This window comes from Papio anubis, chromosome 17 (assembly GCF_008728515.1).
Source record: "Papio anubis isolate 15944 chromosome 17, Panubis1.0, whole genome shotgun sequence".
NCBI lineage: Eukaryota > Metazoa > Chordata > Mammalia > Primates > Cercopithecidae > Papio > Papio anubis.
This window is the reverse complement of record NC_044992.1, coordinates 49078374-49105123: the sequence shown is the minus strand read 5'-3', so window position 1 is coordinate 49105123 and position 26750 is coordinate 49078374. Positions and strand designations below refer to the sequence as shown.

Here is a 26750-nt window from a genome sequence, read left to right as displayed (position 1 = left end):
GACCCTGTCTCAAAAAATAAATAAATAAATAAAAGGAAATAAGATATGCAAAGGCTGGAGGTGTGTACATTCACAGGGTGTTTAAGGAGCAGCAACATGACCTGCAGTGAAACCGGTCCTGTTCTAGGTTAAGGTGGGCTCATTGATGAGTTGAGGACTGCTGCTGGAGCAATCAGGATTAATCAGAAAAAAAATCTCCTGCAAGGAAGAGATCTATAGATTCAACGCAGTCCCAATCAGAATTCCAGCAGCTTCTTTTTTTTTTTTTTTTTTTTTTGAGATGGCATCTCACTGTGTCACCCAGGCTGGAGTGCAGAGTGCAGTGGCGTGATCTCAGCTTTCTGCCACCTCCACCTCCTGGGTTCAAGCGATTCTTCTGCCTCAGCCTCCCGAGCAGCAGGGACTACAGGTGTGCGCCACCATGCCCGGCTAATTTTTGTATTTTTGATAGAGACAGAGTTTCACTGTATTAGCCAGGCTAATCTCAAACTCCTGACCTCAGGTATTCCACCTTAACCTCCCAAAGTACTGTCATTACAGGCGTGAGCCACCGCACCTAGTCTAAACCTTGACCCTTACTTCATACCATATACAAAAATTAACTAGAAATATATATCTATATCTATATCTATATATTTATATATATATATATTTTTTGAGACAGAGTCTCACTCTGTCGCCCAGGCTGGAGTGCAGTGGCACGATCTTGGCTCACTGCAAGCTCCGCCTCCCGGGTTCACGCCATTCTCCTGCCTCAGCCTCCCCAGCAGCTGGGACTATAGGCGCCTGCCACCACTCCCGGCTAATTTTTTGTATTTTTAGTAGAGACGGGATTTCACCGTGTTAGCCAGGATGGTCTTGATCTCCTGACCTCGTGATCCACCCGCCTCGGCCTCCCAAACTGCTAGGATTACATGCGTGAGCCACCGCGCCTGGCCTAACTAGAAATATTTAAATGTGGCCGGGTGCCGTAGCACACACCTGTAATCCCAGCACTTTGGGAGGCCAAGGTGGGCAAATCAAAACCATCCTGCCTAACACGGTGAGCTATGATCAGGTCACTGCACTCTAGCCTAAGCGACATAGTGGGATCCCATCTCAAATAAAATACAATTCTAGAAAATGCAAACTAACTGCCTGGGAACATGGCAGTAGGGAAGTGAGGGGTAGATTACAAAGGAGTACAGGGAAACTCATGGAGGTGAGGAATATGTTCATTATCTTGATTGTGGTAATTGTTTCACAGGTATATACATATATTAAAACTCATCAAAGTGGCCGGACGTGGTGACTTAAGCCAGTAATCCTAGCACTTTGGGAGGCTGAGGCGGGTGGATCACCTGAGGTTGGGAGTTCAAGACCAGCCTGACCAACATGAAGGAACCCTGTCTCTACTAAAAGTACAAAATTAGCCGGGCGTGGTGGCACATGCCTGTAATCCCAGCTACTCCGGAGGCTGAGGCAGGAGAATCACTTGAACCCAGAAGGCAGAGGCTGTGGTGAGCCAAGATGGCACCATTGCACTCTAGCCTGGGCAACAATAGCGAAACTCCGTCTCAAATAAAAACCAAAAAACCTCATCAAATTGTACACTTTATGTGCAATTTATTGTACTTTAATTATATATCAGGAAAGCTGTTTTGAAAACACAGTAAGGCTGGGCACGGTGGCTCACACCTGTAATCCCAGCACTTTGGGAGGCCGAGGCGGGTGGATCACCTGAGGTCAGGAGTTCAAGACCAGCCTAGCCAACATGGTGAAACCCCGTCTCTACTAAAAATATAAAAATTAGCGGGCGTGGTGGCGGGCGCCTGTAATCCCAGCTACTCGGGAGGCTGAGGCACGAGAATCGCTTGAACCCGGGAGGCAGAGGTTGCAGTGAGCTGAGATCGTGCCACTGCACTTTGGCCTGGGGGACAAGAGCGAGATTTCGTCTCAAAAAAAACAAAACGACAAAAAACAATAAAATACCAATCATAATGTGTGCTTTTCCGCAGTTTATGAAGCACTGTGAGCTTCACAACACCCTAGTGAGGTAAAGAGCCAGTCAGTAGTTTCCTGGTTTCACAGATGAAACACTGAGGCTGAGAGAAATGACAAGGTTTGCTCCAGGCTACAGCACAAGGATATAAGTGAGCCAGATTGGGGTCTATGCCTTGGGTTGGATTAGCAGGGTAAAGAGTGCTAGAATTGGATTCCAGCCTGTCCCAGCCATTTATAGCTGGTTCCTCAAGTTATTGCTTTATTTATTCTTTTATTGTGAAATAGAACATAAGTAAATAAACATACATAAAACATACATGTCTGGCCGGGTGTGGTGGCTCACTCCTGTAATCCCAGCACTTTGGGAGGCCGAGGCAGGCAGATCACCTCAAGTCGGGAGTTCAAGACCAGGCTGACCAACATGGTGAAGCCCCATCTCTACCAAAAATACAAAAATTAGCCTGGTGTGGTGGCACACACCTGTAATCCCAGCTATACCAGAGGCCGAGGCAGGAGAATCACTTGAACCCGAGAGGCAGAGGTTGCAGTGAGCTGTAATCACGCCACTGCACTCCAGCCTGGGCGACAGAGCAAGACTCTCTCTCTGAAAAGAAAAGTACACCCATGTAGTCAGCACACAGGTAAATCAAGAAACATATTGCTAGCAGAGGGTCCTGTGAGAGGCCCCTCCCCACTCACAGCTCCCTCTCCAGGTAACTACTGCCTTCACTATGAGCCCTCATCATCTCTCTCCTGGATTACTTCATCATCCCTCTAAGTGGGTCTCCTTGGCCTACCCTCCCCCACTTCCTTCTCAACACAACAGTCAGAAGATTATTTATTTATTTATTTATTTATTTAGACAGAATGTCTGAATAAAGGCTGGAGTGCAGTGGCACAATCTCAGCTCACTGCAACCTCTGCCCTCCTGGGCTCAAACAATCCTCCCACCTCAACCTCCCCAGTAGCTGGAACTACAGGTGCATGCCATCACACCCTGCTAATTTTGTTTTTTGTTTTTGTTTTTGTTTGTTTGTTTGTTTGTTTTGGTAGAGAAGGTGTTTCATAATGTTGCCCAGGCTGGTCTTGAACTCCTCAGCTCAGGCGATCGTCCTGCCTTGGCTTCCCAAAATGCTGGGATTACAGGCATGAACCATCATGCCCAGCCAGAAGACTCCTTTTATTTTTTTATTTTTACTTATTTATTTATTTTGAGACAGAGTTTCGCTCTGTCGGCCAGGGTGGAGTGCAGTTGCAGGATCTTGGCTCACTGAACCTTCACCACCCCGTGTGCGGGCACCTGTAATCCCAGCTACTCTGGAGGCTGAGGCAGGAGAATTGCTTGAACCCGGAGGACAGAGGTTGCAGTGAGCTGAGATCGCACCACTTCACTCCAGTCCGGGCAAAAGAGCGGAATTCTGTCTCAAAATAATAATAATAATATTAATAAGCTCATTCAGAGATAAGGTTAAACGTGTCATATGTAAAAGTCAAGGGTAAGTGATTTGTGTGTGTGTGAGGGGCTGCACAGGTTCTTCCTGAAAGAGGAGGGAATTGTATAGGAACACACCTGGTGGGGAGGAGGCAGTGGCAGTTTTTGAGAGAGAGTCAGAATGGAGTGGGGGTGACTCTGGGAAGGTGCCAGCCTGGACCTGGTTGGGCTGCATGGAGAAACTTTATTCCCTGAGCACAGATGCTGCATCCCCAGAGAGATAGCTGCTGCCCAGGAGTGGAACTGGCCATCCCTCCAGCTTGCCTGGTGTCAGGCAGCCTCTGTCAGGTTAGAGAGAGGGGCCCTGGCTGCATCTCCCTGGAGAGCCTTCCCCAGGACACACAGGCCCTTTGCTCTGATGGAAGGTTGGTCAGTACTGGGCGAAAGTGAGTGGCGCGGAAGTTAGAATCCTTGGCTCTTCACAGGGTGGATGATGATGGGGCTTTGCTGGAAGCTCCTGTCTTGGGCTGTTGCAAGGAGAGAGGTGGGTTTAGAATTGGATACTCTATATAAACAGAAAATGCATTTGAAAAAAAGTAGTAGAACTGGGCCGGGCGTGGTGGCTCATGCCTGTAATCCCAGCACTTTGGGAGGCCAAGGCGGGTGGATCATGAGGTCAGGAGTATGAGACCAGCCTGGCCAACATGGTGAAACCTTGTCTCTACTAAAAATACAAAAATTAGCTGGGCATGGTGGCGGGCGCCTGTAATTCCAGCTACTTAGGAGGCTGAGGCAGGAGAATCGTTTGAACCCGGGAGGTGGAGGTTGCAGTGAGCCGAGATTGCGCCATTGCACTCCAGCCTGGGCTACAGGATGAGACTGCGTCTCAAAAAAAAAAAAAAAAAAAAAAAAAATGGCAGAACTGAACACTTAGATAGACCCTTCTCCAGGCTGCATCTCCTCCCTCCTCTCCCTACTCTTCCCCTACAATTGCTTTCTTTCATTCACATATTATATGAGCCTTTTTAAAGTCATGTTTACAGTGAATGCTTAATATGTGCCCAGTCCCATGCTAGGCACTGGGGATGCCAGAATGAACAAGGCATTCTCCTAGGCCTTGGGTTGCTTACAGTCAGATGAAGGAGACCCACTGGATAGGATCTTTCCCTCTTACTCACCTGCAGCAGGTTGTAGGGTACAGGCCCAAGGACTTGGAGTCTGAAGATCATTAGGTTAGTTGATCATAGGCAAAATGATGAAAACACTTAGTTAGCTCAAGTGGTTGCTGTGAGTAGTATGCCTTTCACATAGTAGGTGCTCAATAAATATTAACTAAAATTGGTCCAAATCTAGGAGGAAGTCCTTAACCAGTTTTAGGCTTCTGGAACCCAGGTAGAATGCCCAAAACCTGGGTGTGGAGATGGTGCCTGTAATCCTCTGTATTCTGATATGGACCTGTCCTCTAGTCCAGTCTAGAAGAGGAGGGAGATGTGATTCAAATGGGAAAATCAAGAGAGTTTAGAGCTTTTATTTTATTTTTGTATTTTTTGTAGAGATGGGGGTTTTGCCATGTTAGCCAGACTGGTTTTGAACTCCTGAGCTCAGGCAGTCCACCTGCCTTGGCCTCCCAAAGTATTGGGATTACAGGTGTGAGTCACTGCACCCAGCCTGGTTTAGAGCTTTTAAGTTAGAAAATAGAATGATGAGAAGATGGGTTCTAGATTGATTAATTCGGGGCAGATGAACCTCTGTGGATGCATGGTGGGGTAACGAGAGAGTTCCTTGAGGAGGCTGGGGGTTGGGGGCAGAGACCTGGTATGAGACCACTGAGTGAACTGGAAAACCTCAGTGGCTGGCTCATGGGCCCTCAGGCCAGCACCTCTCCTCCCTCACTCCCTGGAGAGTTATTTTTTGTTGTTCCTGCCCAGGAATAGCCAAACTTAGGTCTAGCAACACCTAAATGGAGGACAATCACTGAGCAAACATTTACTGAGTACTTGCTATGTACCAGTCCCTATTTAAACTGCTAGAAATACAGCAATGAAGAAAATAGACAAAGATCCCTATCTTTATCATGCACATATGCAAGTATATCTGAAGGGTAAATTATTAGATATGGAATTACTGGACCAAAGGGCAAGTGAATTTAAAATGTTTATTGATATTACCAAATTAACCTTCAAAGAGTTTATGATATTTTATGTCCCGCCTGGATGACCATTTCCCCAGGAGTGTATCTGTCTTTCTTTTTTTTTTCTGAGACAGGGTCTCACTCTGTCACCCAGGCTGGTGTTCAGTGGGGCAGTCATGGCTGACTACATCCTTTTTTTTTTTTTCCTTGTCTCACTCTATCACCCAGGCTGGAGTACAGTGGTACGATCTTAGCTCACTGCAACCTCCGCCTCCCGGGTTCAAATGATTCTCCTGCTTCAGCCTCCTGAGTAGCTGGGACTACAAGCATGTGTCACTATGCCCAGCTATTTTTTTGTATTTTTAGTAGAGACTGGGTTTCACTGTGTTAGCCAGGATGGTCTCAATCTCCTGATTTTGTGATCCGCCCGCCTCAACCTCCCCAAGTGTTGGGATTACAGGCGTGAACCACTGCTCCCAGCCAGCCTCCCGAGTAACTGGGATTACAGGCATGTGCCACCATGCCATGCCTGGAGTGTATCTAATTTTTTGTATTTCTTAGTAGAGACAGAGTCTCCCTCTGTCGCCCATGTTGGCCAGTGCAGTGGCGCAATCTCGAACTCACTGCAACCTCGAACTCCCAGGTGATCTGCCCACCCTCGTGCCTCAACCTTGAAAGTAGCTGGGATTTACAGGCGTGAGCCACCACACCCCGTCTTTTTATTTTTTGCAGAGATTTGGTGGGGGGCAGAGGCGGTCTTACCATGTTATCCAGGCTGTACTTGAACTTCTGGGTTCTAGCAATCTGCCTGCCTTGGCCTTCCAAAGTGCTGGGATTACAGGCGTGAGCCACCATGCCTGGCCACCCCCATTTTAGAACAAGAGAAGAGAGGTAATAAGGAACTGCTATTTCAAAAAGATGAATGGGAGGGAAGGGACCAGAAAGGACATCATCAGATAACACTTGGTTCAGGCATGGGTAGCAAGTTCAGTTACCTTACTCCTGGCAGCAACAGGATTGGGAGAGGGGGTCTTGGAGAAGATTTTGTCTGGAAGTGTCGCAACACTGTTGCAGTGTGAGTATGACCCAAAGTGCTTGGCAGGGACACAGGCCTGCTGCTTTCCTACATTCTGGACTGACCTCTTCACCTGAGCGCGTCAGTGGATGCTTCTGGCCTCCTTCCTGGAGCTAGGCAGCTGTTAGGCTTAGGGAGCAGCTCCGACCTACAGGGTTGGGGTGCAAGTAGGAAGGGAGGCTCCTGCATGTCAGAGTGGTAAATACATGTCCTGATTTCCAGGACTGATTTCACGTATTCTGCCCCACAAGTTCACCAGCACCTGTCAGACTGGATGTCCCAGTTTTTGGTTTGGAAAATCGATCTGTCTCAGGTAATAGAGAAGGGGGAGACAGCAGTTCATTCATTACAGTGTCTAAGCCTGGGGTTAGTGGGAGCAAGAGACTGTCAGAGATGGCTCCAGCCCTGCGCTGGAATCTCTCATTGAATTCCTAGCTCCGCCCTAATCCGTGCTGAGGCGAGTAGGTGAGTGGGACGGACGGCGCTCTGCCTGCACCACTTGCTTACCGCGGCCCCTGCCCTATCCCACACTGGGAAGTATGCTCTATTAGCCTCAGGTCAGCCTTGCCCCATCGGCCCAGGGAGGGGAGAGGCGCCACGTGCTAATGGAAAGCGGCCTGCCAGCCACGGCTGCTTAAAGAGACTATCTAAGCAGTCGGGTTCGGTGCGGCGCAAATGCAGACGTCCGTTTCTCCCAAGGGAGGGAGCAAGGGGACTCCAGGTCCCAAAGCTGCGTTACAGCCAGCTGGACTAACATCCCATCCTCCCCTCCCCCAACTTCCCGAGTGGCAATCCTTCCAGCCCCCCAAGCGGTCAGGCCACAGCCCCCCAGCCCCGCGCGTTCTCCTCTTAGCCTAGTCCGACCCATCTCCCCATCCGGGGCCACGCCCTCGGCCCCGCCCCGGCCCCGCCGGCTCCCAAGAGGCGGTGGACGGGCCAGCAGGACTACAAGTCCCAGCAGGCCTCGGGGCCCGCCCTCGTGGGGTGGGGCCACGCCGGCAGCGAATTGGGAGGAGCCCTGGCGCTCAGGCTAGGGAACGCGTGTGGCCAATCGCGGGGCCGCTCTCGCCGTGAGCTGATGGGGGCGGGGAGAAGCCCGGCTGGGCCGGGACAAAAGCCGGATCCCGGGAAGCTACCGGCTGCTGGAGCGCTCCGGATTTTGCGGGGTTCGTCGGGCCTGTGGAGGAAGTGCCGCGTAGGGACTTTCGCAGAGGTGAGCATGGGAGGCTGTTTTCGCTGGCTGGAGCCCGCTCGCCCTAGGAGCTTCCTGCCTCCCTTCCCCAACCCGGAACCGCCTTCTCCGACGCGGGCTTGGTGCCCACGCGCCCTCCCTACACCTGCTTGGAAGTTCTGAGGGTCTTAGCTTTAGGTTAGCCTTCGCCCGGGGTCCCGGCCGGTGGCCGCGTGTCGACGCCCCTCCCCTCCCCCCGCGCGGTACACACATATTCCAGTTCTTGGGAGTTTGCACGGGGCTTGCCGCCGTCCGTGCTTCTCCTCCCTCTCCCACATTGCATGGGCCCCCTCCTGGCGCGCCTCGCCCGTCCCTGGCACAGCTATTGAGGCTCCTCGGGCTCATCGGGCCGCCTTTTGGCCCCATCCGGGTTCCCCCATCGGATGCCTGGACGGGAAGTAGAGAAAGCGGTAGCGACTGGTCCCACTCCGATCCCTCACTGGCCAGGCTCAGGCCCTTCCCTTGGTTCTGTGGGGTCAGAATTGAGCTCCACGCCCAAGTGGAGGGAACGAGCTGGGAGCACCTCCGGAGAAGGCCACGCGGGGCCAGGGTGCCCGAGGCCTCGTCTCGTCTCGCCGCTAGGACTGAAATCTCGCAGAAAGGACCCTCCTCGCACTGGAGGTGCCGTGGAGTCCAGCCCCTAAGCGACAGATGGCCGGGGTACCACCCCACCCCTGAGCTGAGGCCAAGCCTGGCCGGGGAAAGGACCTCAGGGGGCTGGAGGTTGCTGCCGCCGCCCTCCTGTCGAGCCGGGCAACGGGCCAGTCCCGGCGCCTGCCGCCCTCTCCAACCTTGGCAGATACCGTGCAGTGCCAAGGAGTTCTGCCGTTACGGGGTCCCTGGAGGTCTTCCTGGGAAGAGGATTTTGGAAGAGATGATAAGGAAAAGTACACAGCACAGTTTGGTCAGCTAACCTACTCCTCTCCACCTTTAACTTTGCTCTGTGTTTTCAGCTGGCTCGACTGAACTAAAATGTGGGGTGAGGGACAGCTGGTAGGTCCCAGTTGCCCAAAGGGGCGATTTTCACCTTTTAGAAACCTTCCTAAACAGCTTGCGGGGTGGTAGTGGGAAGAGCCCTCAGACACTGGGCAGCTGATGGCTCCATCCCCATTCTGACACTATGTCTGCCGCAGTAGGAGGCAATCACAGAATTCTGCCTCTTTAGAATTTCCTCCAGGGATTGCCTGTATTCTCAATCAGTCAATCAATCAATCAATAAATCCCAATCCTGCAGATACTAACCTTCAAATGAGTGTTTTTGTCTTTCCCAGAGGCACCCTAAGTAGCATCCCCAGTGATTCCCTTCCACTGGCTGTGTCCCAGGGGTGTGTCCTGGGGAACAGCCCTCTTTCATTCAGCCTCCTGTGTGGGCCGCTTCTCTCAGTGTCTGCTAAAAGTGAACTCAATCCTGGGTCACTCACCCGTCTGCAGAAAAGACCCCATTCAGCTCAGAAGGCCCCACCCTTAGAGAATGTGTGTATGTGTGTGTTTTCAGGTTCCTTGGCATGATTTCCCCCAAATGGTTTACACATTTAGCTGTTACCAAGTAACAGTTCCTGGAGTCCAAGCTCAGCCCAATCATCTGTCACTAGTTTGACAGCACATTCAGCTATTGTGGAGGCAGACTAAGATGTTGGGAGGGAAGTTCCCAAACCCAGATAGGTATTTGTAGGTATTTGCTCACTCCACTGGAGCAAATATTCTTTTTTTTGAGATGGCGTCTCGCTTCGTTGCCCAGGCTGGAGAGTACAGTGGTGGATCTCGGCTCACTGCAACCTCTGCCTCCTGGGTTCAAGCGATTCTCCTGCCTCAGCCTCCCCAGTAGCTGAGACTACAGGCGTGCACCACCATGCCCGGCTAATTTTTGTATTTGTAGTAGAAACAGGGTTTCACCATATTGGCCAGGCTGGTCTCAAACTCCTGACCTCGAGATTTGCTCTCCTTGGCCTCCGGAAGTGCTGGGATTACAGGCGTGAGCTACTGCGCCCAGCCGCAAATGTTCTTAACTGGTGGTCAGTCTGTGGGCCATTGGATCATTGTCACAGGTGAGCACCTTGAAATGATATGCACGATTGGATTTGTGTACATTTTTCTGGGGTTTTCTTCACTCTCAAGAGTCTGAGAATTCAAAGAGGGTAAGAGCCACTGCCTTAGAGAGACTTTTAAGACCTCATTGAAGGCTGGGCACAGTGGCTCATGCCTGTAATCCCAGCACTTTGGGAGGCTGAGGCGGGTGGATCACGAGGTCAGGAGTTCGAGACCAGCCTGACCAACATGATGAAACCCCATCTCTACTAAAAATACAAAAAAATTAGCTGGGCGTGGTGGCATGCATCCCAGCTACTGAGGAGGCTGAGACAGGAGAATCACTTGAACCTGGGAGGCTGAGGTTGCAGTGAGCCGAGATCACTCCACTGCACTCCAGCTTGGGCGACACAGCAAGACTCCTCAAAAAAAAAAAGAAAAAAAAAGACCTCACTGAACCATTAAAGTTGCGATTTTTCTCTGCTGAGTCCACTCCCTGGGTTTGTGAGCCGTTTGCCTTCTCTGTATTGGTGAATTTGCAGAGACCATTTTTTATTATGTTGTATATATTCCTTGTCTCAACCTACCCTCTCTAAGCCTGAATGCTCTAGTGGCAAATCTCTTGTTTTGGTAAACTGGCAAATCTTGTTTTCTATCATGTATCATCCCCTTGGATCTTCTCTCCTATCCTCCTTCCAAAGACCCTATGGAGATGGACTCTTGGACCTGAAATTTGATCTGGGTCTCAAGAAAACTGATTTTTCAGCTGCAGGGGTCTGTTTTCTCTCCCTTGTCCTTTCCAAAGTTGGGTCTTTTGTCTGTTTTGGAGGTGCCAGCTTCAGGGTAGTTTTACCGGGAGTCTCAGACTTTTTTCTTCTAGAGAGGCGTTGCCCAAGGACTTCCTTTCCCCTGGAGTTATGGAAGGAGTCTGAATTGCTGAGGATGGTCAGCCACTGCCCCCTCCTCTCTGAGTGTGCCTTGATCTGCCCTGGGCTGCACTCTCTTTGGAAGAGGGGTGGGGGGTGTACCCATTCCATTTCAGGACCAGTTTTTCTGGTCTGAGTCAAGAAGATTGGGAAATGGAGCAGTGGGTGGGGGGTGGAGGACCGTGAGGCAGTGGGGCTGGTCCGGGCGTCTCTGGAAACTTATATTGAGAAGGAATCTCAAGTAATTCCAGGGGAAGGCCAGAAAAGGGAACATCTCTGAGCCCCTTCCCAGCTACCCCACTTTAGGCAGATACCAGGCTGAATACACCCATTGTGCCATGCTGGATACTAGCTGGGAGGCTGACGGAGGCAGCCAAGCCAGGATTAGAACCTGAAGCCCTACCAGCCTGGCTGACTGGGAGGGGGCGCAACGTGGCCCCTGGAATGTTGGCCTTCTCTGAACTGGGAATGGAGACCCAGCTTCCAGCACATGTAAACCAGCCGGCTCCTTTACTCTGCCCTCCTTTATTTGTACTTGACTTTTTTCTCCCCCAGCAAATTCAACAGCTTTGCCTCTGGGCCTTGGTGGGGGAGACGGGAGTGACTTTTCCTGATCGAGTCAAGCTCTTGGCCTGAATTCCCATATCCGCCTCCCCCCATTCCCCTCCCCAGCTCACTCCTTGAGTTGCCCACAGGAGAATGGATGTATCAGGACAGAGTGGTGGAGAGGGGAGATGACGAAATTCTTGTCATAGACTCTTTGAAGTGAAAAGGACACGTGGGCCTGGCTCTTGGAAAAATGGTCTTTTCTCGGGCTGGTGTGGATTCTTCTGGGGACCTAGGTGTAAGAGGGTTTGGGTTCGAGTCTTGTGTCACACCTTGCTTATTATTAGGTGGGCTTCTTGGGCAAGTTATCCTAACCCCTCTGAGATTTTATTCCCCATCTCAGAAATGGGGTTGTAAATCTCAGTGTACCTCCCAGAGCTCATATGAGATGAGTTTCTTTTTGTCTTTTTTTAGACACAAGGTCTTGCTCTGACACCCAGGCTACAGTGCAGCAGTGCAATCGTAGCTCACTGTAGCCTCGAACTCTAAGATGAGTTTCCTTATACATGTGATGGAGGATGGTTTCTGCCTCTTCCTCCTCCTCCTCCTCTCAGTCTGGCTCAGTTAGAAGTGACCACTACAGGGTGGTCCCCAGAGAGGCCTCTGTTTTGCTTAGTGAGTTTTGCTCTAAATTAGCAGCTGGATGTCAGTGGGGTGGGTGGGATGTACTAAAGGTCAGTTTCCCTTCCCATACTCAGGGTTGGGAGGCTAGTGTCCGGGAGAAAAGAGGAGAAAAGAGCTTTGTGATGATCCTTCCCCCTCCCCTGCTCTCCTCCTAACCAAGACCTGGGGGTGTGACCCTGTTTGAGGCTAAGTAAACTTGCTAGCTTGGCCATTGGCCTGGTGCTGTGTAAGGGTATGTGTAGGGGTAAATCTGGGTGTGGGGGAGATGAAACCTGTAGGGAGAGAAAGGCTAGCCTTTTGCAGTTCCAGCCGTACTCTGCACTGGTCAGAGAACAGAAAGGTGTTTCAATGTCTCTGCCCACCTCAAATGGGACCAGCACTCAGATTTGAGTCAAAGCACTGGTATTTCTGGCCTCCTAGCCAGCTGCCTTTTGCTCCAGGATGAGTGTGGTTGTGGGTTAGCTAGTTTGCCTAGAGGGAATGGGGCAGGGTGAGGCAAGAGTCCCAGGGCAAATGGCACCTTTGTTTTTCTCTATCTTCCCTCACCCATCGTCTCTGGATCTTCTTCCTCTGCTGGCAAAAGTGCTGCTTGATATCTCTCTTCCATCCTTCCTGCTGGGACAGCCTTCTTTCCTTCCTCTTGAGAAACGCTGAGATCTGGTTTTATTGTCTGGGGGCAACTGGAAGTGGGTCTGTCCTGCTGGGGAAGATAGTGCCTCCACCCGCCCGCCCCCTTCTGACCAGCTGCTCTCTCCCAGACAGGTAGAGCAGGTCCCTCTGCAGCCATGTCAGCGAAGGCAATTTCAGAGCAGACGGGCAAAGAACTCCTTTACAAGTTCATCTGCACCACCTCAGCCATCCAGAATCGGTTCAAGTATGCTCGGGTCACTCCTGACACAGACTGGGCCCGCCTGCTGCAGGACCACCCCTGGCTGCTCAGCCAGGTGAGCCCTGCCTCCACGAACGGCCCCTCCACGAACGGGGTCTGAGGATGAGAAAGCCATTGGTTTGTTGCAGATGCGGATGGGGTCACGGGGTTGGAGGCTGCCGGCAGCAGCTGTGGGAAGCATGCCATGGGCTGAGCAGGGTTTGTGTTCACGCTGAGCCCTGCATGTTGAGGTACCCCAGCATGGTGTACCCTGCCATGGGCTTGAAACTGGACAAACTGGTGTCTAAATCACAGCCGTGTCTATTAACCATGTGGCCTGGGGCAAGCCATTTCACCTCTTTGAGTTTTAGATTCCCCATCTCTCCAGTGGGATAATGCTCACTCTGAGCTGTAAGGATTAGCAAGACGCATTTAGCGTGCTTGGTGCCTGGCACATGGTAGGTGCTCAGTAAAAAGTAGGTATGTGTCCTCTCCTTCCCTAAGTGGAGTATATCAGGAATGTATCAAGGCAGTTAGGAAGAGTGACCTTGTACTTTGTGAAGAATGGCCCTGACCCTGGAGGGTCAGCATGGAATAGAGGCTCCGTTCTTGAGATCTCTGCAGGGCCATTGTTAGAAAGCTCTTAGATTTCCCTGGCAGGGCCCAGAGAGCAAGCCTAGGACTAGTGGTGGGGTTTCTTCCCATTAGGAGACAGCTTACCACAAGGGGATGGAGGGAGTTTCCTGGCCCTGGAGATGTATGAGGAGTGGTTAGGGGCTGCTGGTGGGCCTGTTGTAGACAGGGTTCAGGCACAGGGATGGGGCTGACTAGATGATCTCTAAGGTTCCTTGCTGCCCCAAGGCTCTCTCTGTTTTCCTCTTTGGAACACGGGTTCTGGTCCATATTCTGAGGGTCTTACTGTTGAATGAAGAAGCTAATGTATCACATAGGGAGGGTAGGGAATCACTTATTCACTCAGCAGGTATTTGCTGAGTGCCTCCTCTGTGCCAGGCTCCATCTGGGCACGAATGCCTCTAGATACCTGGTTGTCAAAAGCAAGGTATTGGCTAGGGTAGGTGGGGGAAGCATCCAAGAGTTGACCCTGAAGGATGGGTGGGGCTGGCTTTGGAGCAGAGTGAATGGGAAGTCAATCCCTGCTGTCCTCTATTTGGATCTCCAAAATACTACCCTTTATCTAATTCTTCCTCACTCTAAATACAAACCGCTCTCGTTCCAGAACTTGGTAGTCAAGCCAGACCAGCTGATCAAACGTCGTGGAAAACTTGGCCTCGTTGGGGTCAACCTCACTCTGGATGGGGTCAAGTCCTGGCTGAAGCCACGGCTGGGACAGGAAGCTACAGTGAGTGGGCATGGGGTCAGGGTGAACGTGTGTGGTAACAGAAGCAAATATGGTCGCCTCCAGGTCAGCAGTTCTGTGGGTCACCCCCACAGCCAGTCTCATTGTAGCTCAGGGAAGACAGAAGTCCTGTGGCGCTGATCCAGTCAGGTAGCCACCAGCAGTAGGCCCAGTCTTGGGCCTACTGAACTGAGCCCATTCCCAGCTCCCTCATATTCCAGACTTCTTTCTGTTATTGGTTTGGGCAAGATGTGCCGCAGAGGTAACCTCAGTGTAATTCAAGAGCCAGGTGGAAATGGTCTGATTCTTTTTTTTTGAGACAGGGTCTTGCTCTGTTGCCCAGGCTGGAGTGCAGTGGTGTGATCTTGGCTCACTGCAATCTTGGCCTCCCAGTTCAAGCGATTTTCCTGCCCCAGCCTCCTGAGTAGCTGGGACTACAGACACTTGCCACCATGGTCAGGCTAATTTTTGTAATTTTAGTAGAGACGGGGTTTCACCATATTGGCCAGGCTGGTCTTGAACTCCTGACCTTGTGATCCGCCCGCCTCAGCCTCCCAAAGTGTTGGGATTACAGGTATGAGGCACCGCCCCCGGCCTGGTCTGAGGTTTTTTTTTTTTTTTTTTTTTTTTTTTTTGCTCTTGTTGCCCAGGCTGCAGTGCAGTGGTGTGATCTCAGCTCACCACAACCTCCGCCGCCCGGGTTCAAGAGACTCTCCCGCCTCAGCCTCCCGAGTAACTGGAATTACAGGCATCCACCAACATGCCTGACTGATTTTGTATTTTTATTAGAGATGGGATTTCTCTGTGCTGGTCAGGCTGGTCTGGAACTCCCGACCTCAGGCCTCCCAAAGTGCTGGGATTACAGGCGTGAGCCACCACTCCCAGCCCCATTCTAGGAACTCCTTTCTTTCCAGTTTCCAAAAAGGAAGGGTTATGGTAGCTTGTGATAGCATGTGTACCTAAGGGGTGGATTAAAAAATATGAAAAAGGCAGACACACAGTCATGTAGGCAGAAGGACATACTGGGTCAAGAACCTAGGATGTGATAGTTAATAACGTTGAAGAGTAAATTCAGTTCTTTTTTAAATTTTTATTTATTTATTTTTGAGACAGGTCTCGCTCTGTTGCCCAGGCTAGACTGCAGCCTCGATGTCTTCTGCTCAAGCATTCCTCCCACCTCAGCCTCCTGATTAACAGGGGCTACAATGCTACAACACCTGGCTAATTTTTTTTGATTTTTTTTTTTTTTTTTTGAGACAGAATTTCGCTCTTGTTGCCCCAGCTGGAGTGCAATGGCCGGATCTCGGCTCACTGCAACCTCTGCCTCCCAGGTTCAAGTGATTTTCTAGCCTCAGCCTTCTGAGTAGCTGGGATTACAATCATGCACCACCATACCTGGCTAATTTTGTATTTTCGGTAGAGACAGGGTTTCTCCATGTTGGCCAGGCTGGTCTTGAACTCCTGACCTCAGGTGATCTGCCTGCCTCGGCCTCCCAAAGTGCTGGAATTATAGGCATGAGCCACTGTGCCTGGCCTACTTTATTTTTTTAAGACAGGGTCTCACACTGTCATTCAAGGTTGTAGTGCAGTGGCACATTCATGTCTCACTACAGCCTCCACTTCCCAGGTTCAAGTTATCCTCCCACCTCAGCTTCCTTAGTATTTGGGACTATAGGAGAATGCCACCATGCCAGACTGCTTTTTAAATTTTTTTTGTAGAGATAGGGTCTCGAATGTTACCCAGGCTGGTCTCGAACTCCTGGCCTCAGGTAATCCTCCCGCCTCAGCCTCCCATGTAACTGGGACTACAGATGTGTGCCACCAAGCCCAAATTCAATGACTGACTTCTCCCAGCTTGGTGATGAATTTCAGCCACGTAGATGAGAGAGAGTGAAGCATGGTTTAGGAAGGCTAAGAAATGCCTGGAAATAAAATTATGTTTCTTCTCACTCCCCAAGGGAGCTGGAGGACTGAGGGAGGGAGTGGGACTGAGTCTTGGCCTAGCCTGGGAAGAATGTGCCATCCACACCTGGCTCTGTAGAGCACGTGGTTCTGAAGGGCCTGGTGCTCCTCTGGGGTGAAGCTGTACCAGGGATGAACTTCCTTGACTGCCTCGGGTATAGCAATGAAGGTGGTGATGGAGATGTCTTCCTCCCTCATTGGGCTTCCTCAGAGTAGCCCTTAATGTTAATTTCCCAGTTTCTAGCCTTCATGGGTAAAGAGGGATCCTTGAAGTTGCACATGGACCCGGGCATGAAGCGCCCTGACCCTTGAGTTCCCAGGCCTTTGGAGAGAGGATGGTGGGATGGGAGGGAGGGATGCTGAGCACGTCCCCAGGGAGCACATCCTGCTTCCTTCTGCTGGCCTCTGGGAGGGGAGGGTGGGGGACATCAGACATCTGAGCTGGCAGCAGCCTTGGGCCAGCAGGAGCGGCTCATTACCTCTGATGGATTGCTGTCTGGTCCCTGACTCAGCAGTGACGCACAGGCTGGGCGGGGGGTTTGGGACTTACCGGGATGAGGGCTGTCTCGCCACGGCTGCCGCCAGGGAATCACTCAAACTGATTAGCTCTGCAGGCCTGTGGTCCTTAGCCAGGAGAGTCTGTGTGGAGAAGTTTCCGTGATTAAGCCCTGGCTCCCCACTTCTCCACCCGTTCCCCGCTCCTGGACCCATGTCCTGAGGCTGAGTCACTGTGCCTTCCTCAAGGCCCATGAAGCAGAATGGTCACTCCCTCTTACCCGGTTTCCCCTCCCCTTCAAGCTCTGCCACAGCCGTGATTTGTTGGAGCCCTTTCCCTTATGCAGGTCCTGTGTCACCCTCCAGAGGAGGCCAAGAGTGGGCAAGGCACAGCTTGCACCAGAGCAAGGGGTGAATGGGCATCTCATGAGGACTTACTGAGCTTAGGGATCTGTGACCCCATTTTTTCTGAAAAAGTCTCTCTGCTGGGTGTGGTGGTGGGGGTGCTTGGGCACCGCCTCTGTGCAGTCCCTCCTTCTGCCCTGGGGGCAAGACGTGCCATCCCTCTGAGTTTCATTTCCCTCAATTTTTCTGTAGGTTGGCAAGGCCACAGGCTTCCTCAAGAACTTTTTGATCGAGCCCTTCGTCCCCCACAGTCAGGTATGTGTGAGGCGGCTCCAGGCTGGGTCTTCTCCCTCCTGGAACCTTGGGTTTGTCCGCCGTAACATGATGAAAGAAGTCAAGCTGATGAGGACAGTCAGAGGGACCAGGGTCCCTGAAGCTGCACTGAGGATCTGAGGGTGCTGTGGACTCAGGAGTCCAGAGGGGAAGGAAAGGACTTGGTCTGCAGCAGGGAGGAGTTAGGACTGGTAACAAAGGGGACTTCCCAGCGCAGGGATGAGAACGACCTGCAGGCGGGCCCCATTCCTCAGCTGGAGTCACACTGATTTAGTCTGGACCGTCAGCCAGTGGGTTAGTGGCTTCTTCTGCTTGTCCTTGGGGAAAAGATGGTAGACAAGTCTCTGGATGAATGTTTTTTACTGGGTTTTAGAAAATGAGACCATGGGGATTGGTTTCCTCTCCCAGTACATGGTAGACCTCCCCCCATCTTCCCCAGTTCAGTGCCCCTCACCAGCTTTACCCCCCAACCCCAATCCCACTATCCCGTCTCTTCACCTGCAAGGCGGAGGAGTTCTATGTCTGCATCTATGCCACCCGAGAAGGGGACTATGTCCTGTTCCACCACGAGGGGGGTGTGGACGTGGGTGATGTGGACGCCAAGGCCCAGAAGCTACTTGTTGGCGTGGATGAGAAACTGAATCCTGAGGACATCAAAAAACACCTGTTGGTCCACGCCCCTGAAGACAAGAAAGAGTTGAGTAAGAGGAACGGTAGGGAGGTGGCAGTTGGGATGAGAAGACTGACAGGCTCTGGGCATAGAGCAGGGAGAGCAGAGTGGTCTCCTCTCTGGGTGTCAGGTGGTAGGCACAGCCCTGTCCTGAGGAAGACAGCTGGGTGCAGGGCGGGGACTGGCTCGCAACCAGACTGAAATATGCCGCCAGCATCTCTCACCTCCTTGCCCCTGTCTGTCTGACGCCTCTGCCTCCAGCTTCTCTCCTGACAGCTCCTTTCCGCCTCAGTGGCTGAAGAGCGATGTCCAGGGAGCAGGGGTTGCAGAGGAGATGGATGGGCCGGCGGGATGCGTGTCGGGAAATGGAGCTGTCAGTGGCAGTGAGATTGCTGTGGGGCGCCTGGGGTGCTGCCGAGCTGCTCCCTGATCGATGAACTGTCCCTCTCTCCCTCCCACCTCTAGAATTCTGGCCAGTTTTATCTCCGGCCTCTTCAATTTCTACGAGGACCTGTACTTCACCTACCTCGAGATCAATCCCCTTGGTAACTGGGTGTGCTAGGCTGGGAGGGGGCAAGGGTCCCAACCAGACTCCCACTTGCCAGAGGGCAGCACAAGACAGATGTGCACAAGCGGAGGGCTTCCCATGCTCATTTAGTGCCAGTTCCTGTTTCTGAGCTCTCAGAAGACTGTAGTTCTCTTAGTCAACTCCAACCTCTCTTTGGTCTTAACTTGCTCTGAAGTGGGGAAGTCCTGTTTTGTTTTGTTTTGTTTTGTTTGTTTGTTTTTGAGACAGTCTTGTCCTATCGCCCAGGATGGAGTATAGTGGCACAATCTCGGCTCACTGCAACCTCCACCTCCTGGGCTCAAGCAGTTTTTCTGCCTTAGTCTCCCGAGTAGCTGGGATTACAGGTGCCCGCCACCACGCCCGGCTAATTTTTGTATTTTTAGTAGAGACGGGGTTTCACCATGTTGGTCAGGCTGGTCTCGAACTCCTGACTTCAGGTAATCTGCCTGCCTTGGCCTCCCAAAGTGCTGAGATTACAGGCGTGAGCCACCACGCTCGGCCAGAAGTCCTGGTTTTGATCTGACTGTGTGCTGCTGCTCCTCGTGCCAGGTCAGGCTGTCTGACAGCAGGAGGTTGGCAGCCTCTGCACTGCTCTCACCCTCTGGCCCTTCATTCTTCCTGGTGCACTTAGAGGCCCCACACTTGCCTCCCTCTGTGGGAGTTGGTCAATCATTAACCCTTGACGCTGGGAAGAGCTTGTTCTCAGCCTCTTGGGATGTGAAGGAAGCAGGTGGTGGTGGGGGAGAGTGGCGTGGGCTGGCTCTGGCCAGGACTTCTCAGGGCAAAGTCCAGGAAGGCGAGAAATCAAATCATTCTGGCTGAGGATGCAGCCCCTCTAATGGACCAGATGGCCTTGTGCTAACTCAATCAGCTAAATGGCCCTGGGGGAGGAGGAAGATGGGTGTCCAGTGAGGTAGTATAAACGAATCCTGCTGACTGAGAGTCCAGTGCACCCCGCGGCTCCTGCTCCATCTGACACTGTGGCTTCCCCTAGCCAGGCCCTGGGAGACATAGATGTGCATGCCGGTGGGGGGGTCTTCTGTCAGCAACAGGTGCCTTTAAACACTTTTAAAAAGTGGCCAGACCATGGGTTTGCGCATGGTTAGATGCTCAAAGCAGGGAGTGTGGCGTTTTGTACAGATGTTTGAAAATTGCCATGGCAACTAATACAGACCTCCATGTCCCATTACCTGTAGGTTAGGGAGAGGGAAATGGCCTTGTAGAATTTGTTTTGCCTTTAATGGAGAAACGCTGTGTCTCCATAAGGGCCACTCTGGTTTCTTATTGAGCTTAGAGAGTTCTGAGGCCTGAATGGGCCACCATGGGAGCGGTGTTTGTGGAGGGGTTGGAGGTTGGTGGTCGTCTCTACCCAGAGCCAGTGTCTGATGGTTGCCTCTGCTCCCCCTTGAAGTAGTGACCAAAGATGGAGTCTATGTCCTTGACTTGGCGGCCAAGGTGGACGCCACTGCCGACTACATCTGCAAAGTGAAGTGGGGTGACATCGAGTTCCCTCCCCCCTTCGGGCGGGAGGCATATCCAGAGGTAAGGCTGGTTTAGAGAGGAGATGGGGACTCGGGGGAGGGCGGTGGGGAGGTGACTCATCTCTGATGTGCATTTGGCCCCCCTTCATGAGCTGTTTATTTGGCAGGGAAAGGAAGACCGAGAAGCATTTAATTTTCTTAAAACCCCAGTGGGGTGGGGGTGGGGGTGAGCCAAGCCTCTGAATCCCAGCCAGAAATCCTTTTAGATTTCTCTCTCAATCAGCCTCCCTCGACTCTTCACTTGATTTGTTGCCTCTCCGTGATTCCAAGTGGCTCCCCCTAATCCTGACGGAAGGTCGTTCTCTCGGCTTCTCACTGGGAGTTTTAATTGCTCTTTCCCACTCTGTCCTCTGAGAAGTCTTCACAGCAGGGTTGGGCTTTCTGGGAAGTACCCCATGCCCAGGGAAGAGGCTGGGCTGAGAGACAGTCTGGCCTGGGGAGTCCTGGGGTGGTGGGGAACATGTGATGGGCTGGGCAGGCAGATGCTGGGGTGAGGTCACAGTTAAGCAGAGGGACATGGTGAGGCTCAGGACTTAGGCAGAGGGCCAAGGACTTGACATCAGAGAAGGGAGATGGGAAGTTTGTCCCCAGGCAGTGACTGTGACTAAGGGTGGTTTTGGTACTTGGAGACGCCATCAAGTGTCTTCAAGGCATGTGGGGCCCTGATTAGCCCCTTCTTCCCACCCCATTAAAGTGATTAGTGACCTCTTCGTGTGCCTCCAGGGAGAGCAGGGAGGGATCCTAGGATCTGGGACCTGGTAAAGGGGGCACCCCGAGGGCCTACCTGTTGCTGTCTGCTCCCCAGGAAGCCTACATTGCAGACCTAGATGCCAAAAGTGGGGCAAGCCTGAAGCTGACCTTGCTGAACCCCAAGGGGAGGATCTGGACCATGGTGGCCGGGGGTGGCGCCTCTGTCGTGTACAGGTGACTGAAGGGGGTTGCTGAAGGGATGCCAGCCCAGCTACCCAGCATCCACATGTGTGTGGCCTGGGGGGTGGGGTCCTGCCACTTTGGTGTGGGAATTTGGGGCAGAGGAAAGCAGTGGCATCCCAGAGGGCTTCGAGGGATGATGGCGAGGGCCTGCCCTGCTCTCAGTGTCTCCTAAAGCTTTCTTTTTTGTGTCAAAATGAAGCTGTTTTGAGTTTTAATTGTGAAAATTGTGTGCTCCATACAAAGGTACAGCAAATATAGAAAATGAACTAGAAAGTGAAAGTTGCCTGGCCATTTCCCCATCCCCTCCCTGACCAGGTCACCCCAGTTAGCAAGTGACTGTATGTCCTATCAAGCATATATAAATATTTATACTCTTTGCTTTATAGAAATATTAGGATCATATTCTACACCCTTTACAATAATTAGCAGTTTTTTCACTTTAAGCATGGTAGACACCTGCTCATTTCTGTATGTGCAATCTGCCATTCCCTTCTGTGTGTGACTGGCACTGTTTCCTCTGGCTGCAGCACGCCTTCTCTTGGGCAGCCCATCAGGGACTCCTGCGGTGTGTGATTTTTCTCGTCTTTGTGTTAGGGGGTGCGCATTGTTCATTTTACCTGCCATTGTCTGTCCAGGGCTTCCCAGTGCCCTAGGGCTGGCAGAGCACACTGCCCAGGAGAGTCTGATGTAGCACTGTTAACCTGCAGGCCAGACTTGCATGGGAGCTGGGGGCTGGAGGCCCAAGAGGCCAGTTCCACAGGCTAACTCCAGTGTTTTGAGGGATCCATATGTCCTCCCAGGCACCAGACTGCCACCCCCTGCCCGAAGTATGAGAGCTATCACTGACTTCTGTGTCTCCTTGGCAGCGATACCATCTGTGATCTAGGGGGTGTCAACGAGCTGGCAAACTATGGGGAGTACTCAGGCGCCCCCAGCGAGCAGCAGACCTATGACTATGCCAAGACTATCCTCTCCCTCATGACCCGAGAGAAGCACCCAGATGGTGAGATATGTGCAGGCGCACACACACACACACACACACACACACACACACACAGCCCTGTCCCCCCTTCCCCAGAACAGCCCAGCGTGCTGCTATGGGACAGCTTCGTCTGAGGAGTCACCAAGGCTGTGTGTGGTCCTGGTCCTTTGCAGCTTGAGGCTAATCGTTGAACTTTGGTTCTCGGTTTCTCTGACTGCATAGAGGGTAGGGACCACATCTGTCAGTGGGAGGGGACTGAGAGGGAAAGAGGTGATGTGTGATAAAACCCTACAAACAAGTGCAGGGTAGGAGGTGGCTGTGGCATGTGTCTGCTACAATTGCAGTAAACTCAGTTTATCCAATTGCCATAAACTGATTGCAATAAACTCAGTGACTTTCTTACATTACCTGGCCTCTGTGATTCTCAGTGCCCCTTTGCCACCTGTGTTTTGGGTCTCTGCATACCAGTTCCTCTTCCCTTGAGCCAGAGAGAGAGAGAGATTCCCTCCAGAGATATCTGGAAACCAACCTGGATTTTTGGATGTTGGTTAGGAGTTATGTAGTGCTCCTATGGGTTTGTTCTGACCCCTGTCTGGTGGCATAGGTAATGGAGAGTTGAGCTGATAAAGTGGAATGTCTGGAGAGACTGTCCTGCTCACTCCCTAATACCTCCTGGCAGATGGGGGACCCTCATTCAGGGGAACAAGAACTTCCTCAGTTGGATTGCTGGGAAGATGCTCAAGTCTACCTCTGTAACTGTTTTTGATTTCTCTCTGACTCCAAATCCAGGCAAGATCCTCATCATTGGAGGCAGCATTGCAAACTTCACCAACGTGGCTGCTACATTCAAGGTAACAGCTGCAGCAGTTTCTGGGGAAAGTGGTTTGGGGAAAGCAGGGAAGGGGCCTTGAAAGCAGAGTTTGAGCCAGAGCCAAGTTACCATGAGTTCCCAGGTCAGGTAGGGGGCTCTTGCCCCAAGATCTCTTAAGGGGGTAGAGAAGACACTGGGACAGGAGCTGCACATCTGATGCTGTGTGTCTCTGGGCAAGCAGTTGCCAGGCTGGACCATAACTCTCCCACCTGAAGGATGGGAGTCAAATATCTGCTTTCTTCCTTCCCAGGACCAATGCTTTGGAGCACTGGCTCAGTCCTTCCTTCCTTCCTTCCTTCCCTTCTTTCCCTTCCTTCCCTTCCTTCCCTTCCTTCCCTTCCTTCCCTTCTTTCCCTTCTTTCCTTCCCTTCCTTTCCTTCCTTCCTTCCCTTCCTTCCTTCCTTTTCTTCCTTCCTTTCCTCCTTTGTTTTCCTTTGCTTGCTCTTTCTTTTCTTTTCTTTTCTCTCTCTCTCTCTCTCTTTCTTTCCCCCTCTCTCCTGCTCTCTCCCCTTCTTTCCCCCTCTCTCTCCTTCTCCTTCTCCCTCTCCCCTTCCCCTTTAAAGTTTCACTCTTGTTGTTGAGACTGGAGTGCAATGGCACAATCTCAGTTCACTACAACCTCTGCCTCCTGGGTTCAAGTGATTCTCCTTCTTCAACCTCCTGAGTAGCTGGGATTACAGACACCCACCACAATGCCCGGCTAATTTTTGTATTTTTAGTGGAGAGGGGGTTTCACCATATTGGCTAGGCTAGTCTCGAACTCCTGACCTCAGGTGATCCACCCGCCTTAGCCTCCCAAAGTGCTGGTATTACAGATGTGAACCACCATGCCCAACCGACCGATCCTCCTTACTTTCAACAGTCTTGTGAGACTCTGGTTTCTCTGCATCTCCTTGGTCTTTTTTTTTTTTTTTTTCTGAGATGGAGTCTCACTTTGTCGCCCAGGCTGGAGTGCAATGGCACAGTCTCGGCTCACTGCAACCTCCGCCTCCCAGGTTCATGCCATTCTCCTCCTTTAGCCTCCCAAGTAGCTGGGACTACAGGTGCCCGCCACCACACCTGGCTAATTTTTTTTGTATTTTTAGTAGAGATGAGGTTTCACCGTGTTAGCCAGGATGGTCTCGACCTCCTGACCTCGTGATCTGCCCACCTCGGCCTCCCAAAGTGCTGGGATTATAGGCATGAGCCACTGCGCCTGGCCATCCTGTTCTTATATCTCAGTCATGAGCCCTTTTTCCAAAAGATTGGAATGAAGAAAGTGCTTTGATGATCCGGGGCTCCTCTCGTCCTACCAGGGTCTTCTCAGCCTGGGTGCCTATTCACGGGTCAGGGCTGTGTTTGCACATGCTTTAAAAGCACATGTGACTGCTGTCAACAAGGATGACAGAGCTAATGTGTCTCAAGAGTCATCCCTTTCAAGATAGCCACCCAAGGAGGCCATTTATTAATATTCCATACTGTCAGATGCTCAGTGAGTATATTGAAAAGAGTGTGCCACATCTGGTGGATCCATGTGAGTTTTGAGAATAATGACTAGATAAGTGTCAAACTTTAAAGTCTGAGATCTCAAGAAGTGAAGGGCTGGGTGTAGTGGCTCATAACTATAATTCTAGCACTTTGAGAGGCTGAGGCAGGAGGATCACTTGAGCTCAGAAGTTCAAGATAAGGCTGGGCAGTATAATGAGACCTCATCTCTACTAAAATTCAAAAAAAATTAGTGGGCTGAGCTAGGAGCATCACTTGAGCCCAGGAGGTCGAGGCCTCAGTGAGCCGAGATCGTGCCACTGTGCTTCAGCCTGGGCAACAATGAGACCCTGTCCCAAAAAATAAATAAAATGTGGGACCAGACCCCATCAGTCCTGCCAAAATCAGGGTGTCCATAACTGGACCTGAACAGACAAATCTGGGACAGGGGAGCCTCAGCAGCTTTGATTTAACTTCTGAGCTGCCCTGCACTGATCCTTGGTTTGGGCACTTGGTTTGGAGCAGATACTGTACATGGAGCTTTGTGTGAAATGCCTGGGGTGACAGAAGTCAGACTCCAGGCTCAAAATCTAGCCTCTGTCTTGAGAAACATAACTGGACACACCTTTCCACCCTCTCATTTTTCCAAAGTGGATATCCATTGTAAGAATTGTTCTTAGGCCGGGCGCGGTGGCTCAAGCCTGTAATCCCAGCACTTTGGGAGGCCGAGACGGGCGGATCACGAGGTCAGAAGATCGAGACCATCCTGGCTAACACGGTGAAACCCCGTCTCTACTAAAAAATACAAAAAACTAGCCGGGCAAGGTGGCGGGTGCCTGTAGTCCCAGCTACTCGGGAGGCTGAGGCAGGAGAATGGCGTAAACCCGGGAGGCGGAGCTTGCAGTGAGCTGAGATCCGGCCACTGCACTCCAGCCCGGGCGACAGAGCCAGACTCCGTCTCAAAAAAAAAAAAAAAGAATTGTTCTTACGCCGTGCTGGGCGCAGTGGCTCACACTTGTAATTCGGCACTTTGGGAGGCCGAGGTGGATGGATCACCTGAGGTCAGGAGTTTGAGATTAGGCTGACCAATATGGTGAAACCTCATCTCTACTAAAAATAAAAAAAATTAGCCGGATATGGTGGCAGGCATCTGTAGTCCCAGCTACTCGGGAGGCTGAGACAGGAGAATCGCTTGAACCCGGGAGGCAGAGGTTGCAGTGAGCCAAGCTCGCACCACTGCACCCCAGCCCGGGTGACAGAGCGAGAATTTGTCTCAAAAAAAAAAAAAAAAAAAAAAGAACTGTTCCCGCACATCACTTAAGAAGCTTTTGTGGGACATTGACTATGTCTTAGTACCTCTGAGAACCCTTGCATAGAGCCCAACATAGATATCCCCACCGAAAAAAAATGTAGTAAGAGGCAATAATGACTGTAGACGGAACAAAAGAGAGACCAGCAAGGCCTTGTTGACGATAGAGGCCTGGTGCCTCCATGACATTAAGGGGTGTCAATCCCGGGTACCCCACGTTCCCACCTCAGCAACATTCTGAGTGATCATATCCCAGGCCGTGGCTGCTTGTGCGTGGTCCCATGCTTCCTGGGGAGCAGCCCTTGTCACATACACCTGGTACATTTGTTTATTCTGGTTATAGATCATTGAGTTGTGGCTGCCTTGTTTTTAGTCACGTGTCCCTTTGGGCTTCCAGGGCATCGTGAGAGCAATTCGAGATTACCAGGGCCCCTTGAAGGAGCACGAAGTAACAGTCTTTGTCCGAAGAGGTGGCCCCAACTATCAGGAGGGCTTACGGGTGATGGGAGAAGTCGGTAAGATGGGGACCTTTTCTCTCCCCCTCTCCCTGAGTGTGGGTGACCTTCCTCTTTGGGATTCCTGATTCCTGAGCATCAGTCTTGGGCTCTTTCACTCTCTCTCCACTCCCCTTCCTGGGTATGCAGTTTGGGTTTCCATTCCCTGTCCCAACACAGAGTGCTGTCCTAAACTTTGGTGTGGTCAGGAAAGCATTTTCATTCAGCTCTACACTTAACAGATATTTATTAAAGACCACTCGCTCTGTGCTGGGCTTTGTGCTGGCGATGAGGGTTACAGCCACAAATGGACAGACAGCAAGCCTTCATGGAACAGAGGACGCAAACTGTGGTGTCAGAGGGTGCTGAGTGCCAGGAAGGAAAACAAAGCAGGGAAAGGGAGAATGCGTGTGGGAGGGGCCAGGGCAGCCTTCATCAGGGAGATCAGAAAATGCTTGATCAGACTTGATCAAGGCTGGGCATGGTGGCTCACATACTTTGGGAGGCCAAAGCGGGTGGATCCCT

The 26750-nt window shown here is 51.7% G+C and overlaps 1 protein-coding gene across 4 annotated transcripts in view; it reads left to right on the top strand.

Moving 5' to 3' along the window:
• The first annotated feature begins 7653 nt into the window (after positions 1-7653).
• ACLY (ATP citrate lyase) overlaps positions 7654-26750 on the top strand; it is a 53955-nt gene continuing 34858 nt past the window's right edge. Inside the window, exons 1-11 of one of the 4 annotated variants that reach the window (XM_031657611.1) lie at positions 7654-7834; positions 12796-12977; positions 14139-14261; positions 17313-17375; positions 17899-18089; positions 18529-18608; positions 20043-20173; positions 20978-21096; positions 21972-22108; positions 22877-22938; positions 26129-26246. In XM_031657611.1, coding sequence (XP_031513471.1) covers positions 12819-12977; positions 14139-14261; positions 17313-17375; positions 17899-18089; positions 18529-18608; positions 20043-20173; positions 20978-21096; positions 21972-22108; positions 22877-22938; positions 26129-26246 — 1183 coding nt within the window. In that variant the 5' untranslated portion in view covers positions 7654-7834; positions 12796-12818. Of the gene's footprint in view, positions 7835-12791; positions 12978-14138; positions 14262-17312; positions 17376-17898; positions 18090-18528; positions 18609-20042; positions 20174-20977; positions 21097-21971; positions 22109-22876; positions 22939-26128; positions 26247-26750 lie in introns of all 4 variants that reach the window. The other 3 variants (XM_031657609.1, XM_031657610.1, XM_031657612.1) reach the window with 3 other exon arrangements.